General features: G+C 49.9%; 1 protein-coding gene across 4 annotated transcripts in view; it reads right to left on the reverse strand.

Moving 5' to 3' along the window:
* Positions 1-301: 301 nt before the first annotated feature.
* Positions 302-17,476, reverse strand: part of DCUN1D2 (defective in cullin neddylation 1 domain containing 2) — a 31,936-nt gene continuing 14,761 nt past the window's right edge. For 2 of the 4 annotated variants that reach the window (XM_030314512.2, XM_030314518.1), the window contains exons 4-7: positions 14,677-14,807; positions 4,924-5,006; positions 3,260-3,356; positions 302-2,143 (exon numbers count right to left, since the gene is read on the reverse strand). In XM_030314512.2, the coding sequence (XP_030170372.1) occupies positions 2,064-2,143; positions 3,260-3,356; positions 4,924-5,006; positions 14,677-14,807 (391 nt within the window). In that variant the 3' untranslated portion in view covers positions 302-2,063. Of the gene's footprint in view, positions 2,144-2,179; positions 3,357-4,923; positions 5,007-14,676; positions 14,808-17,476 lie in introns of all 4 variants that reach the window. The other 2 variants (XR_003968539.1, XM_030314523.1) reach the window with 2 other exon arrangements.

The raw sequence follows: 17,476 nt of genomic DNA on the forward strand, positions 1-17,476 counted from the left end.
ATATTCCTGGTTTGCATGTCCATGTGTCCTCCCACAGGATTCCCAGCAGCTCAGGGAGATTCTGCCGGTTACAAGAGAGCTACAACTCTTCACACACAAACAACCATACTTATTTAATGCACTATGCGGTCACGGAAAGGAAACTAAATGGCCAAGCTTTGTGTATTGGGGTGCGGCCATCTACGTGAGCAGGCAGGCTGAACATGGGTGGGGTGTCCCCAGAGGGGCCGTTTTCCCGCTGGTCCCGTGGCATCCAGCAGCATCTGAGCAATCGAGAATAGAGTTACAAGTGTACCACCACTGCCACACCAGAGAACATATTTTATTTCAACGTTTCCAAAGCTCTTAGCACTTTTCATGGCACGCGTGCTTTAAATAAATAGAATAGAAGAAACCGCAATCTTGAAGAGCCTTTGTCCGGCCACTAATGTTCCGTTATTTACTGATGACCAAGTGCACAGAAGCCCCCCCGACTCCCACAACTTCGAATCTTAAGAACAAGGTGTCGCAGACCTACAGCCTCCTCCGTGAACACTTACACGGCAAGAATCTGCGAAGCCTCGAAGGATGCTTTAAAGCTGTTGAGGTTTTTATTACATAAAGTGCATGCTCTCTTAGAACCACAGGCTGGCAGGCAGAGACGGGCCTGTCGACCCTGTGGCAGACGGGGAAGTACAGGCCCAGGAGACACTGCGGGACTCAGTCGTGCATCTGTGTAGGGGCCAACCCAGCCCAGACTCTGGCCTGCAGGCCTCAAGCCCCCTTTCCCACCCGGACAGCCTGTGGCCTCTCTGAACGACTCCTCTTTGGAAGTATAAACAGTTCACACATGGCAAGCACACGAACACCTCCCATGGGCACAGAAGCTTCCTGAAATGCTGAATCCCAATTTTGAAAGTCACATCAAACTACACATTTTAAGCACACTGCCCATTCACGGAAAGTCCACTGTGAACTTCCTCTCCTGTGAAGTGACCCCAGTTTATCTGTCTCATAAATGGGACTGCAGACAGGGTAGCAGGCACACTTGGGACGTGAAGATCTTTTCAAATATAATGCAGGGTCTGCACAGTGATTTTTAGAACACACAGGAGCTTTCCCAACAGGAGGAACAGGTAACATCACAGGCTCCACCATCAGACAACACGGCAGAGTCCATGCCTCGCCGGACGGCCTCTTCTCACAGACGGTAATACGACGGTCACACCCGTCTGGGCGTCTCGGGTAACGGTGTGCACTGTAGCTTCCGAATGTGCGCAACCATGCAGAGGGCCGGAGGGAACAAACTCACTCCATTTCTGAATCTATAATCCGTTGCTCATAAAAGAAATACTTTTCAGGGAAAAATGTCTTTTTAAACGTAATAAAATACTTTTTTTTTTCCTAAAGCATACTTTACAGAACTTTTTCGGAAGTTCATTCAAATGACAGTGGACAGGACAGACCAGCTGACTTGTAAACAGTACATGATAAAATGTTCCTGGAATCCCATGGTGACGGGTGCTGTCACCATGCAGACTGCAGCATGTCAGGAACCGTGAAAGCACGTTCACATGAACATCTACGGGAAATTAAAATAAAAACAGACCCAATAAATCCAGATGCTTGATAATTCAGAAAACAGAAGTCTTGATTTCCCGGCAGCAAGTTTAAAAAGTGTTAGGATCTGTGTCCAGATCCTACTAGCTTTGGCCTGCAGAGAAATACAGCGTCCCACCAAGGGCACAGACCCTGTTTCACAGGTAGGATTACAACGTGGCTCAGCAGGATCTGTGCGAGCCGTGTGTTCATGCGCCTTCACGGGAGCCGCTGATTCAACCGCACACTCTGCAGATCTGCAAACAGGCTCTGGGTGACTTTTTCACAAATATGATAAAAATCATGCAGAAATTTCCTAAAGCAGCAGCCACAGGACCATCCCCAGACATCCTGAAGCAGCGTCTTCTGAGGAGCTCCTTACATGTCCACTCAGCCCTTTCTGTGTGCAGGGGGAGGTCATGCGGGCGCCAGGGCTCCTGGGAGGAGGCACTTGCTCTCGGTGTCCGTGCAGCTTCACTCTCTGCCTAGAAAGGGCGGCGCTTACCGCCCGTCACAACTGGCCGTGCATATTCTACAAAATCATCTATCAGAACAGGCCACGCTCCTACAGGAAAGCAAACACAGATCTTTAAAAACTCACCAGTCTAGAGCAGTATTTTTATATCCAGAGCATTCTTTCTGCAGTCAATATTTGTGTTTCAGGAGCTCAAGTGAGTCGTCTCACAGCCCATCTCTCTGGAGGGATTGCCAGTGAGATCCATTCCTCTTGCTGTAGCCAGACCCCAGGCCAGCACTGGTGCTCCCGTGCGGACGTGGCCTCTAGCGACCAGGCACTCGGGGCCGGCCGGCTGCAAGGCCCGGGCCCCTGTTCCAGGCAGTCGGGACCAGGCACAGGGCCTTCCACCCGCCCTGCAAAACACTGCACCCTTTTTTCCCTGGGCCGGTTCCCTCTCCAGGCCCAGCCTCCCCACCACCCCCAGGTAGCCCGGACCACCCCAACCCCGCTGGCCAGGAACACACTCACTGTAAGCTGCCGGCCCCTCCTCTGCAGACCAGCCACGTCTCGCCACCGCAGCCACACTCCCTGGGCTTCTGTCTATGGTCAACTATTCACGTTTATTAAGTGCCCGCTCTGTGCTGAGTGCTGGGGACGCACACAGACATGCAACACCACAGGTGCCCCAGAGCGGTCGCCTCCAAGCTGGGCGCTGAGGGAGCATGCAGTGGGCAGGCTGAGACTGTGTCCTTCCCTAAAGCGGCACAGTGCCCATGGTGGCGGGCACATACATGCTCCCTGACCGGCTGTCCTCAAACATCTCAGGGTGGGGACCATGAATATGTGATCATGTTATACCAGCTGGAATCTTCACATGGTAGAATGCCTAGCCTGAGGCGCCACCCAGGATTACGTACCCGGAAGAGCGGCTTCCAAACCCGTTTGGTCCCACGGCTCTGCCGCAGGGCTCTCTGCACATCCACTTTTGAAATGCTTTAGTTTATTTAGGGGGTTGTCCTCCTAAATTAAACTAAATACGAAGCCCTATTTTTCTCGTGTGGTTGACAAGACATAAAAAGAGGGTAAGACTGTCATCACCACCACCCCCACTGCACTGAGGGGCGGGGCCCAGAGGCAGCTGGAGCCGGTCACCACCGTCCTGCCCCCAGCAGTCTGCACATCAGCATTTCTGGACATCATCTGAAGCACTACAACTTCCCGTACCTTCTTCGTCATAGTTAGACATATCATCTGCAATCATATTTCCAAAATCTAGCAGAAGGTTCCAAGTGTCCCTTGGGATTGATCTTTTGTGATGTTCCTATTACACGAGAGAAAAAAACCCACCAGACTTAAGAAACAGACGTGACCCTTGGGCATCCCAGCGGCCTCGTTACTTCAGCACACACCGCGATGGGGAAGCGGCACCATCACACGTGGTCAGAAGTAATGACAGTGTTCTGGGTATGGTAGGAGCTACGTGATGCCAATGTGCAAATACACAAAAGCAGACTTGTTTAAAAGCAGAATAAACATTTAAAATAGAGATTATAATCTGTTTCACTCCAATATAAGGGCAGTGCTTTAAAGCGCCACCTAACGCCCAGCCGATTGGCATACGGTGCGGGACAGCTGGCCTGTGGCACCCAGATACATGTACTTCTCTGCACGCCAGGTGGGTCCTGCAGTGGGATGGGCCATTTTTCAGATTTCAGGTACGCCACCCGCGTGGACAACACGCGTCTGTGCTGTGACTCTCAGCGGGCAGAGGGGCGCTGGCTCCACCCCCTCCCCCCACCCCACCCCTCCCCTTTGGGCATAGAGCTCCACACCCACGCCCGCCCCTGCACGTGTGTGGCAGAGGCGAGTATATTCACAGATGACCCAGAAGCCACCCAACCACATGTGGACTTCTGCGGCCTTCCTTGCGTACCCCGCCTGTCATCCTGGCCTCAATTAACCTGTTTCCACTGTGCTCTGGGAGCCTTTGTCCACACTGACAGTCTTGGGCTTTTGTCCACTCTCAGGCCTAGGGCTCTGTGCTCGTCCCCAACGTGCTGCTGTCCCCACCGTGCTGCTGTCCCCACGGTGCCGTCTCTGGGCACGTGCGCAGGGTCCCTGGGGAATGCCTGCACTCGAGGGCACTGACCACAAAACTAGTGAGTGGTGGAAGTGGACTAAACGTGACATAGGCTGTGAACCTGCACATCGGCTTCCCCGTGCTGCTTTGAGGAGGACCCCACGCACGGCCCCCAGCGGGAAGATGGTCCTCAGCCAGGCCTCACACATTCACAGAGGAGTCCATGCGGGAGATGTGGGCACACTGCCATCACGTGACTGTCTGCTCTGGAGGGGACCCTGGTGCTCCACACGCTTCAAACAGTGACGCCTGTCTCCCTTCCCCCAGGCCGGGGGCTGCCCCACCAAGGAGGCCCCTCCAGCTCGGAGACTCTCCTGAGGGAAGCCCAGCGAAACCCTCCTTTTTCCTGCTCAGTTAGCATCGTAAACCACATCTTAAAGTGTATCAGACTGTGGACAAGCTGGACAACGGGATATAACCTGCAGTCTGGAGCCCGTATGAGCTCACAGGACGTGTGTCGCTGCTGCTTCGGGAAGCCTAGAGCCAGGTAATTGGAGTTCTGCAGACAAGGGGAGGCCTGCGGGTCATCTGAAACCCCAGCCTGAGAGTCCCGCGGGGCTGCCGGGAGCCCTTCTGAATCTGGCCTTGGGTAGCCCTGCCCGTTCCTTGCAGTGGTGAAGCCCGCGGCTGCTCGCCAACTGCCTGGCAGCCACGGTACAGAACCCCCCAGTCAGATGACACGGGCGGCCACACAATGTGCTGACCCTTCACACTGGGCACACACAGCAAGAAGCAGAAGGACACTTACCAATAAAAAGCTGTTCCAAAGATCTAAAAATTTAAACCTTCCAGATAACACCAAATTCCAGTATGCAACAGCCATTTCTAAATCTGGCAAAAAGAGAGAAAGAGCAGTTAATAAATCCCAATTTCTTTTTCCACTGCACAAAATATGACCACTTCTTAGCGCACTGGTAATCACTTAGTAAAACTCAGCACTCTTACTGAAGAGTAAGACGAGGCCCACCCCTTACAGAACGTTCCTGATACTGTGAATGATCTAATCTTCTAACTTGGGGGAAATCTCTTTAAGCGGTCTGTGCCTTGTTATTCAGACACGTACACAAACTGTCCCTTAATTAACATCAGTCTGTAAGACACCCATTTCTGTATACACCAGGCTTTCTTCAAACCTCACTGATGCAACCTGGATACTGTTCTTGCACATCAGGTAGTGTCAGAACATGCTGAACTGCAAGTTGAACAACCAGTCTTGATGGAAGGGAGGCAGTGTTTTCCCAGTGGGCGGGAAGAGTCCAGCTCGGAGGGAAGCCACACGAGACGGCCGGGACCCCTCCAAATTTCTCAGGGTGCAGTCAGGACACAGCAGCCCAGGGAGGGTGCTTCCATTGACACGCAGACATTCCCCGCCTAGGCCGGCTGCTGATCACAGCCCGTGTCTTCCATTTTCCGGGCCCGGAAGGCAGCGGTTGTGTAGTCGTGTCCCGAAGCTTCTACACAGACCTATGTACTCTGCGGGGCTCGGGTGCAGGATGAGGTCTTACAGAACAGCACCACGGAGCTGTAGGACTGCATGAGAATACCATCCTAAGCCAGAATTTCTGAAATGAGGATTCATTCTCTGCTTGGTCTAAGTTTACTATCTATTTCTCCTTGCATGCTGGATCCAGCAAGTAAACTAAGAGGCTGAGCTGAGTTTCCTTGTTAAAATTGACAGCTTTCCGTTCATGCTCTGTCTCTCTCTGTCCGAAAAATAAATAAACGTTGAAAAAAAAAAAAAAATTAAAAAAAAAAAAAAAATTGACAGCTTTTAATGGTGTACTTTAATCCCAAGTGCTCACCGCTCAGAAAATAAAAGAACAGTTAGAATAGAACGATTTCCTAATTACACGTTTATATATGTATGTCAGGATAAACTCATGTGAAAAGCAGGCAAATAAATATTTAAGGTCACAGATTCTTTTAAATGTAAGATGCCCAAACAACCACTTTTCAGAAAATTTTCATCTAAATCTTAATTGGTCCTACTTGGACAAAAGTGATTAAGGTAGAGCTGTAGGGGGGCCTGGCTGGCTCAGTCAGCAGAGCCTACGACTTCTGATCTCAAGGTCGTGAGATCTTAAATTACTTCAATGATTACGTAAATAAACAAAACTTTTTAAAAAGTAGTGCTGTGACTTGAGATTTCTAGGAAAGAGCATTACTAAAACTGGATAAGCAAAGCAAGGTACAAGTAGCACCAAATATAAATAAAACGCCTACATTCCCTGTGTTAACAGGCCGTTACAGACTTTCAGTCCTAAATACCCTGGAGTCTTACTCAGAAAGAGCCGGGCAGGAAGCTTTGAGGACTGCCCACGTGGACAGCTCGCTAACCCTCGCAGCGCCTGCGCTCTAACACTGACACGAGCGGCCTGTCTCACTAAGTCTACATCCTTGTGACTTAGGAAGAGCGTTAACTGAGATCTGCCCTCAACTCAGCTCAAGGGTGAGACAAGTCCCACACTGAGAAATGGGGGTGAACCTGGGGAGGAAAGAGAAGTAACGTCGTATGGCAGACATTTAACTTGGGTCCTATCTTAGTCTGGTCCTGTAAACCTTTCTTAAAAGTTCCTGATGCGCACATTCGTGACCAAAAGTGAAGGAACACATATTCATATTCAGTGTTATGTATGTAAAAATGTTTACTGTCACCCTAATCGGATCCACTTGCAAAATAACAACACTAGAAAACCTCAAAATGACAGAACGTAGAGCTGGAAGCAAGGACAAGAGTGACCCCAGCAGCCGTGAGAAGATTACAACAGCTACTGCTTCCCACTAACCTCTAAGAAGTCTTCTTTCCTGAGCAAGAAAATGTTTAGAGGAAATGGTTACTCTTTAAAATTTGTTTCTGATTTAGATTTACATAATGAAAATGTCCCTTCTGTCAAAGAAGGCTTTGGGTGCAGATATAAAAATTAGCTAATTATCGTGAAACTTTACTTCCTCAAAAATCAAGATTTCTCAAAGCCAACTGATTCCAGACTCTATCCTAAGCTTCTTACATGAAAACAAAAAGTCAAATAACTTTAATTACCTTCTTTTTTTTTTTTTTTTTTTTTCAACGTTTATTTTATTTTTGGGACAGAGAGAGACAGAGCATGAACGGGGGAGGGGCAGAGAGAGAGGGAGACACAGAATCGGAAACAGGCTCCAGGCTCTGAGCCATCAGCCCAGAGCCCGATGCGGGGCTCGAACTCACGGACCGCGAGATCGTGACCTGGCTGAAGTCGGACACTTAACCGACTGCGCCACCCAGGCACCCCTTTAATTACCTTCTTTATTAGAGTGACCATCAGGTAAGGACAGGCTAACAGAACATAAAACAACCCACACAATTCTAACACATACACATAAATAGACACACAAACTCGAAGAAAACGAAGAATAAATCTCTCTTTTCTTGATCAACCTTTTTGACTGGTATCCACACTTTTTCTCGAACTATAGAGCACCTCTATCAACCTCTTTGATTTATATTTAATCCTTCCGAAGACACAACACGTAAGACATTCTGGAAACTGCAACATCAATTGTTCCGCTTTGAGTACATAGGCATAAAATTATTCATCTGGCTTTATCATTTTTTAAGCCCTCAAAACCCTGGTAAAATGAGGGGACTGCACTGAATGGCCTGCACAGGCTCATGTCCTCATGAGGCTGTCACTGGGCCCTGCAGCAAACCTCCAGGAAGGATGGACACACACACACACACACACACACACACACACACACACACACACGGGCTTCCTACTGCAAACAGCCTCCAAAACATGAGTCTCTGGAATATTCATGGAGAAAGAAAGACCTTTTTAAACTTTAATCGGGGACTTAGACTCTAATTGACAACATCCTGGAAACCACTTGGAATTACAAGTGCACTTGGGTGTGGACTTCGGCGGAAGGAAGTGGGCTGGAGGAGAGCAGTGCCCCACCCCTGCCCCACCCCCATAGCACCCCTGCCCCACACTACGGCCAGGTACCCCCCAACCCAACGCAGGCAGCACCCCACCACCTCTGCGCCCCCACCCAGCTCCACTCCTGCGAAGGCAGGAAACAGGTCAAGCTGGAACAAAAGAGGGGCTGGCTGAGCCCTGCCTAAATCCCGGACACCAAGGATCATGAAGAATATACAATGACTGTTGCCCGAAGCCACTGAGTTTTAAGGTACTTTGCTATAAAGTGGGTCTGGGGAACAATCTGAGAATCCGCAGTCCTGACAAGCTCCCAAGTGACACCAAGTTGCTGGTCTGCAGACCGTGCATTGCAAGGACTTGAGGTCAAACCTAACTCAGTGCTAGAGGTGGACAGGGAAGGTGGCTCTTAGATCAAGAGGAGAATCACCTGGGACCTAAGTCCCCTTGGGCGGAGGAAGGGGGATCACAGGACGGGGCAGAGGCCATAGACGCTGATGAGCTCTTTCCCCCAAGACAGACTTGATTTGGGGGAGAGCATGCCTGGAGCACTGGTCCCAGAGGCCAGCGCCCAGGCATCGCCAGTAACAATCACTGGGCTGTAGAGAAAGGAAAGGAATCTGGAGGGTGTCCGAGGCAGGACGATCCTCAGACATTGATTCAACAATTTGAGGCCAGAAGAAAGCGGGAGGGCACAGTTAAGACCTTCTGCCCAGAAGACCTGCTCACTCCAGCACACAGGGTGGGACCTCCCTGTGGACCCACGGGGAGGGAGGCCACCCTGCTTCCCGTCCAGTGGCACCCAGTAGAGTGTTGGGCACACACGCAGGCTGCTGTTCCCACACAGCACAGAACCTTCCCAGAAATTCCCAGGACTCTTACTGCTGCCACAAGAGAGGAAACACCATTGTCTTCCAGAACACTGAAGATCTGTAGTCTGGAATTTGAGAACCACCAGCATGAAGCTGTGTTTCTGAACAATCTAGAAACAGTGGCTGAATCGGTATGAATGAGCACTGCTACTGACTGGATCATGGTCCTGAAACGGCTTTCTCCAGGACCAGAAACCAGGGCTCCCTGGACGAGTGTTGGGTCCCAGGTCTGGGGCTGGTAACATGCGGCTTCCGGCAGCCTGTCCTGGCAGACAGGCAGGCAACAGCCAAACACTCCTGGGTCACATCAAAGGGATGTGGGTGCCGACACATCAAAGGGATGTGGGGTCCTGGCCACAGGCAGGACGATTATCACTGAGCTTCAAAAAGGGTCAGAACTGCAGTCCACTGGACCCTTCACATGTGATTCAACCCATGAGTTCACAATGATATGAAAGAAATAAACGCTAATGGGCCCTTTTCAAAGGATGGTTGGGGGACGGCGTGCTGTCCTGACATCTGATAAAGGCACAGAAACAAGTGTTCACCCCACCGGAGCTGGACCACACCGCTGGGTGCTGAGGCACCACCTCCTAGGATTATTCCACATAACACGTGGAACGAAATGATGGAGTTGGACCGACACCCCACATCGCCGTCAGGTTGATGGAGGTGGGCAGTGAGCTGCAGGGACCGCAGCTGGCGTCCCAAACAGAGGACAGCCAGAGGCGCCGTCTGATCCAAGACAGCCCTCAACAGTGACGGTCTCCCTGAAGGCCGGGACCTTCATGTCACCATGTGCGGTCCAGCGGCTCTGTGTGCCATGACGCACCTGACCTGCCACCTTACGGGGTGTCACGGAGCTAATGATGTTTTACACATTTTTCTTAGTTGTCTTAACAGAATTAAAGTAATAACACCACTTACACTGTGAAGTAAACGAGAGGCTGGCACCCTTGCCCTCCCACAGGCTTGTCCCCGAGGGTCACTGCACGCCTCAGAAGCCGCCCTTCTGCGCCACGCTGCCTCCCCTGGCAGCCACTAACCCCGCCGCAGGGGAAACCGCAGTTAGGGTGGCATTCCTCCAGGTATTTGTCATTCCTGAAACAAAAACGTCTGTGCGCTGCAATAGATCAGACAAAAATAGAGCCGAGGTTGAAAGTGTGGTCAGGTGCTAGGCCCACAGAGGGTGCGAGGCAGGGGGTGAGGAGGTGAACTCATCTACTGTGTCACAGAGAGAGCAAAATCCAAGGGCTGATGTCATCAAGACGGCACCACACACAAGGCAAGACGATGCTCTGATCCACCACCCGTTACAGTGACCTTTACCAAAGTCAGACCATGTCCCACCTAAGGTGACACTCAAGCCTGAGTCTGGTGGGCCTGACCACCAGGTCCCATATCTCCAGGGCACGCCATGGCAGCCTCCTGAGAGCAAGAGAGCTTTTCCTGTCCACACACAGGAGCCACTGATGGGGCACGTCACTTGACATATGGCACCAACCAGATGAAGCAATCCTATGTGAGGAATCACCATGATTTTGGTCAACATTTGGTACTTTTAAAAAAGTGAGGTGAAGGGGGGCACCTGGGTGGCTCAGTCAGTTAAGTGTCTCTTTTTTTTTTTTTTTAATATATGAAATTTATTGTCAAATTGGTTTCCATACAACACCCAGTGCTCATCCCAAAAGCTGCCCTCCTCAATACCCATCACCCACCCTCCCCTCCCTCCCACCCCCCATCAACCCTCAGTTTGTTCTCAGTTTTTAACAGTCTCTTATGCTTTGGCTCTCTCCCACTCTAACCTCTTCTTTTTTTTTTTTTCCTTCCCCTCCCCCATGGGTTTCTGTTAAGTTTCTCAGGATCCACATAAGAGTGAAACCATATGGTATCTGTCTTTCTCTGTATGGCTTATTTCACTTAGCATCACACTCTCCAGTTCCATCCACGTTGCTACAAAAGGCCATATTTCATTTTTTCTCATTGCCACGTAGTATTCCATTGTGTATATATACCACAATTTCTTTATCCATTCATCAGTTGATGGACATTTAGGCTCTTTCCATAATTTGGCTACTGTTGAGAGTGCTGCTATAAACATTGGGGTACAAGGGCCCCTATGCATCAGTACTCCTGTATCCCTTGGATAAATTCCTAGCAGTGCTATTGCTGGGTCATAGGGTAGGTCTATTTTTAATTTTCTGAGGAACCTCCACACTGCTTTCCAGAGCGGCTGCACCAATTTGCATTCCCACCAACAGTGCAAGAGGGTTCCCGTTTCTCCACATCCTCTCCAGCATCTAAAAATAAATAAATAAAACTGACACTGTAGTTCACAAATCTGAAAATAAATAAAAAATAAAAAACGAGGGGCGCCTGGGTGGCTCAGTCAGTTCAGCATCCAACTTCGGCTCAGGTCATGATCTCACAGTTAGTGAGTTTGAGCCCTGCATTGGGCTTTGTGCTGACAGCTCAGAGCCTGTAGCTTGCTTCCGATTCTGTGTCTCCCTCTCTCTCTGCCCCAACCCCACTTGCGCTCTCTCTCTCTCTCTCTCTCTCTCAAAAATGAATAAACATTAAAAAAATTTTTTTTAATTAAAAAAAACGAGGTGAAAGCATTTGTGCAAAAACAGAACTGAATATTTTAGGAGTTTGCAAATTGTGATAGATTTTGCTCACAGAGCAAAATCTTGTTCATACAGTATGAAACAAGAATATTGAGACTGAACAACACAAACTTCATGATGTGGGTCCACTGGGGAGCTCCTGGGCCCAGGGCCCATGTGAAGGTGGGTCCCAAGTGTCCTGACAGCACGCAGGTCACAGAACAGGGCAGGGCAGAGGCAAGCACGGCAACCAGGAGGGGACAGTGGAGCCAAGACAGACTTGATCCTTCGAGGCTTGTCCAACCTTCACCACTCGGGTCCCTGGGAGTGATCTCCACCCATGTCAGGCAGCCCGCCAGGATGTGTGAACGCAGGGCACAGGAGAGGAGAGGACCTAAACCTGCCATCGTGGCCTGTCCGCACACCTCTGACATGCACTCCATCCCTCAGCCTGTTTCCCTGTTTACAAAACGTGGGCAAGACTACACGTGGGCAGATGAAAGCACCTGTCTGCCACACGACAGGTGCTTAATAAACGCTAGTTTCCACCTTTCTTTCTGGTCATGAGATAAAACGTAAGAGCAGCCGCCTACGGCAGAAGCCACACTGGGTGAGGAGGCCGGGCTTGCACCTAGATGTCTGGATAGGGGGCAATGGGGGAGCAGGGGGAGGCACTGGCGTGTCCATGACCAGCTGTCCCAGCACTGCACTCTACCCCTCACCGGTCAGCAATGCTGTAAGCACTCTGATTTTCCCAGGAACAAAACACCACAAGCGCAGCTCTCCACTCTGCACCAACATGACCAGAATCACCCTAAATTCTAATGCAGCTGGGGTCCCACTGCCAGTATCTCAATCTCACCTCCTGGCACCCCTGTGGGGACACCCGGGAAGCTTGTCTCCAGGAGAGGCAGCACCCGGCCGGCAATCACAGCCTGATGTGCTCAAAATGCCCCCAACGCCCAGGGAGGTTCAGGCGGTAGTGGAGGCCACCCGGCTCCTCCTTCCCTCAGTCGGTTCACCAAGCACGGGCTGGTCCCTTCAAGGGGGTGAGGATAGACACAACCCAGCAGGCCTGGCATCCACTCGCTCTTCTACTGCCCACGCTCCACTGTCCCTAACCAGCTCCTGCTTAGGCGGCAGGATCCCTCACCAATGGCAGGCCATCTTTCTTCCCATGGCCCCGGCTCTCTGACGCACGACAAGGTGGGGACCGCGCAAAGCCTCCACTGCCAGAGGTGGCTGGCTGCTGCCCCTTTACCCAACGGCAGGCCTGTCTGCTCATCCATTTCCTGGAACAGGAGAAAATACATCCTTAATTTTCCTGGTGGCTCTCCCACTGCCACCTTCCCAAAGTTTTGGCAGAACTGTTCAAGTGAGCTCCTGAACGGGGCTCACACGGAGGCCCTTTCTCAGCTCCCAGGGTGGCAGGAGCATGATCCTCGAGGTGGCACACAGGGTGAGAAAGCTGTTCACAAGGCCAACTAGCCTGGAGACAGAGGGAATCTGATGAGAGACTCATCACAGTGCAAGGTACCAAGAGTAAAAGTGAACAACCACAGCACTGGAGAAAAACAAGTAAAAAGAAGAAAACCATCTCTGCCATGGGAACAAGCATAGTGCTTATGAAAGATGGCCCCCACCCCCTGCTCTGAGATAGGAGGGCCCAGCCCCCACACCCCCTCTGCTCTGGGACAGGAGGGCCCAGCCCCTGCACCCCCCATGGGAGAGCTCAGCCCCCGCAACCCCCTCTTCCAGGACAGAAAGGCCCAGCCCCCGCACCTCCCCTATGGGAGAGCCCAGCCCCCGCACCCCCCCCTCCTCTGGGACAGGAGGGCCCAGCCCCAGACACCCTCCATGGTAGAGCCCAGCCCCCACACACCCCCCATGGGAAGGCCCAGCCCCTGACACCCCCTATGGGAGAGCCCGGTCCCTGCACCTCCCCCCACCATGGGAGAGACCAGCCCCTGCACCCTCCCCTCCTCGAGGACAGGAGGGCCCAGCCCCTGACACCCCCTATGGGAGAGCCCAGTCCCTGCACCTCTCCCCACCATGGGAGAGACCAGCCCCCACACACCCCTCTTCTGGGTCAGGAGGGCCCAGCCCCCACCCGCCCCCACCCCCACCCCCTGCCATGGGAGAGCCCAGCCCCTGAACCATCCCACCAGGGATGGGAGAGTCCAGCGCCTCAATCCGCGCCTGCATTTGACCTGCCAACAGGAGTAAGAGACAGAGGGGAGAAGAATGTTCAGTGCTCACACACCTACAGACATGCACAGGTGAAATCAGGCCCCGAAATCAATTGTTTGCAGTGGATTTTTCTATCTGTGGATTTTCAAGCCCGTTTTGGTTTCCTTCCTAAAATTGGTTATTTTATAATATTGCTTTTTATGTGTAGGAACTCTTCTTCGAAACATATTCTTGTTTAATCCCTAAAGACCATGTCAGTCCCCCTCTAAACTTGTAAAACATTTTACTGAACTAAACATGTCTGTTACATTAAACAAATAAATTATATAGCATTTAGGGGGAAAAAGAAATGAAAATAAGCAGAATAAAACCCTCAGAGAAACCAAACTCACACTAAAAAGTTAAGAATTTTCCAAACAAATTTATATTATAGCAAAACTATATAACTCTGAAATAAACACTAAGATGTAACCCAAGGCACGTCAGAATTGTTTTCAAGTAAGGTAACTTTAAATCTCCAGACCAGGACAGGATTAATGTCCCCTGGCCGGTCCCCACAATACCATCTGCTGGACCACACACCTGGCTGATACAAACATTCTGACTGTCGGTATCAATTGCTGACTTCTCTAACCCATTAGTCAACTGTTATTAGTATGACAGAATGCGGAGCATTGGCAAGTTACTTTACGTTTTGGAGTTTAAATATTTAAGGCCGGAAGTGGCGACTGACTAGGGGCTGAGCACAAGTGCAGGTGGTACCAGGTGGCTCGCGTGGCCGTGGCACGCCCAGTGGTCAGAAGGCACCAAGGCAGGAACAGGGACCCTGTCGCAGCAGGACTGTCACCTGGCAGGTCCTGCCCACTTTTAGTCTCATGAAGATGTGGCTTCTTACGAATCTGGATTTTATACTCACCTAAACCCTTCTGCCCGGGGTTCTTAGCAAAGGTGAAGGTAAACTGATAAAAATCCTTAAACTTCGCCGTGTCCTTCAGTTCCTGCTCCAGCCTTGGCAGAAGGGCCCTCAGCTTCTCCGTGCTGTCACACCTGCCGAGAGACAGTGCTGTTGTGGCGGGACAAGCGCCTGCCCAGCCTGGCCGCTCCCTGTGGCCTGCGGGCCCCTTCTCTAGCTAAAAGGATTCCGGTGCTCCAGAACGGATGGTGGTGGTGGCCGCATGGTGCCGTGAAGACGCCAAAACCAGACTTGTGGACTTTGAGTGGGCGAATTCTGGCCCTGGGGTCACCTCCTTACAGCCAGGCTCGTCCACATAGGACAAAACATAACTCCACTGCTCAAGAGTCGGGCTTTCCGGGCGCGGGGTGGGGATGGGGGGGAAGGGGCAAGTGGGTGAAGGGATGGCACACACTTACTGTGATGAGCACGGAGGAACGCACAGAACTGCTAAGTCTGTGCACTTAGCATAGCGCTACTACTGTGCACCTGACACTAGCATAGTGCTACATTAATTACGCTGGAATTTAAAACATACATTTGCTGAAAATGAATTAAAACATTGATCTTCCTCCAAAAAGTCAACCTCCTTTAAGAATATTAAAAAGCCTTAAAAGCAGAAATCTAGAATAGCAAAACATAAAATTTGTCTTTTTTATTTTGACAACCCAGCAAGAAGATCGTAACAGCCCTTGCTTCACCAATGCCGCAGCAGAGCCCTAGGGCTTGGGAGCAAGCAGGGGAAGCCCTGCCTCAGTGGCCACCTGTGCGGTGACACAGAGGTGAGGCGTACAGCTCCAGGGACCCACACCAAGGCTGGCGTGCTCCCCACCTCAGGCTTCTTCTCTATGGGGCCACTCCGTGCCCTCCTGTGTGCCTGCATCACTCCAAGCAAGCACTCCCTGATGGTCAGTTGCCCCATTTTTGAACTTTGTAAATGGGAGCGCATGTCTGGCTTTTGTGTCTGGCTTTCTGTGTTGACGCTGTGTCTGCAGGTTCACTTGTGCTGGCGTGTAGCTCACATTGAGTCATTTTCATTACCATGTAGCGTTCCACTGTATTCACACTTTATGATTTATATGTTCTGCCAATGAGAAATCATCTGGCTATCTCTAGTTTTCTGGTAACAAAGGTTGTTAAGAACATTTCTATACATGTATCCAGGCACACAAGTAAATGTGTTAGGTTAGGCACAAGACCAAGTGGGCCAGCTGGGTCACTGAATCTCCAGTGTTGTGATATCAAATTGTTTCCTAAAGAGACTGCCCCATGTCAACCCCCTGCCAGCAGTATACGAGAGTTCCTGTTCCTCCCGTTTTCAGTGATACACACAACTGTGTCTTATTTTAGCCATTCCACAGATTAAGTTCATCGTAATTTAACCTGTACTTCCTCAGTGAACAACATTGCACACCTTGTATATTGACTGGCTATTTGGAGATGCTTTTTTGTGAAGTGCCAGTTCAAGTCTCCTGCCCGTTTACAATTAGGTATCTTTTTCTTATTGTTTTGCAGGCTTTCTTTATATATGAACGACATAAGCTTTGGTCAGCTAAGCAGTCTACCCCAGTGTGGACTGCATTTTCCCTTCTTGATGATTGGAATTCTTATTTTTAGTATAATACACTGCCAGTCTTCTTCACGGTGTTTTTTATAAAATTTTTTAAATGTTTATTTTTGAGAGAGAGAGAGAGACAGAGAGAGCATGTGAGTGGGGGAGGAGAGAGAGAGAGAGAGAGAGAGTGCGCACAAGCAGGGGAGGGGCAAAGAGAGAGAGGGAGACACAGAATCTGAAGCAGGCTCCAGGCTCCAAGCTGTCAGCACAGAGCCCAATGCAGGGCTCGAAGTCAGGAACCATGAGATCATGACCTAAGCCAAAGTCAGAGGCCTAACTGACTGAGTCACCCAGGTGCCACAGGTTTGTGGTTTTTTGTTTTTTTTTTTTAATGTGTTCAAACTTCCCCCACTGCATGGTCATAAAGATATTCTCCTACATGATTTTTCTAGAGGCTTCTGGCTTTTGCCTTTAGCCTTTCACACTGACATCTACGATCCACTTGGAACTGATTTTTTATGTACGTTGTGAGGTAAGGATCAAGGTAAGTTCTTCTCCATGTACCAATTCTCCCAGAACCATTTACTGAAAAGATGTCCTTTCTTCACGTCTCTGAAGGCTGCCTTTGCCATAAATCAAATGTACCTTAACACATGGGTTTGTTTCTTGGCTCCCATTCTGTTCCACTGGTCTACTGATCTCAGTAGTAGTGCCAAGTAGTCTTAATTACTGTAGCTTGAAAAGTCCTAATTATCTGAGAGAACAGATCTTCCCCTTTTGTTTTTTAAGAACTTTTGCCTGTTCTTGACTGTGCATTTTCATATAAATTTTAAATCCATTTGTCAAACTACACATATATAAAAACTACTACTTACTGTGGTTTGATTGAGATCACATTAAATATGTAAATTTAGGGACAAAATACTGACTGTTCCAACCTATAATGAGGTTTATGTCTCTACTCAGGCTTCTTGCCTCTTCTTAAGTTATTTTCTCTGTGGAGGTAGCACACATCTTTAATTAGATTTATCCTAGGTGTTTTTTATTACTGATACTATTGAAAATGACATATATTTTAAAAATTCACTTTGTTTTATTGAATTGTTGCATTCAGTATTCTAAAATAAGATTGATTTTTGTTTGTTGATCTTGGGTCCTACAATCTGGCTAAACTCACTTATTGACTCTAATATTTCACCTGTGGATCAG

Source organism: Lynx canadensis, chromosome A1, assembly GCF_007474595.2.
Source record: "Lynx canadensis isolate LIC74 chromosome A1, mLynCan4.pri.v2, whole genome shotgun sequence".
NCBI classification, from domain to species: domain Eukaryota; kingdom Metazoa; phylum Chordata; class Mammalia; order Carnivora; family Felidae; genus Lynx; species Lynx canadensis.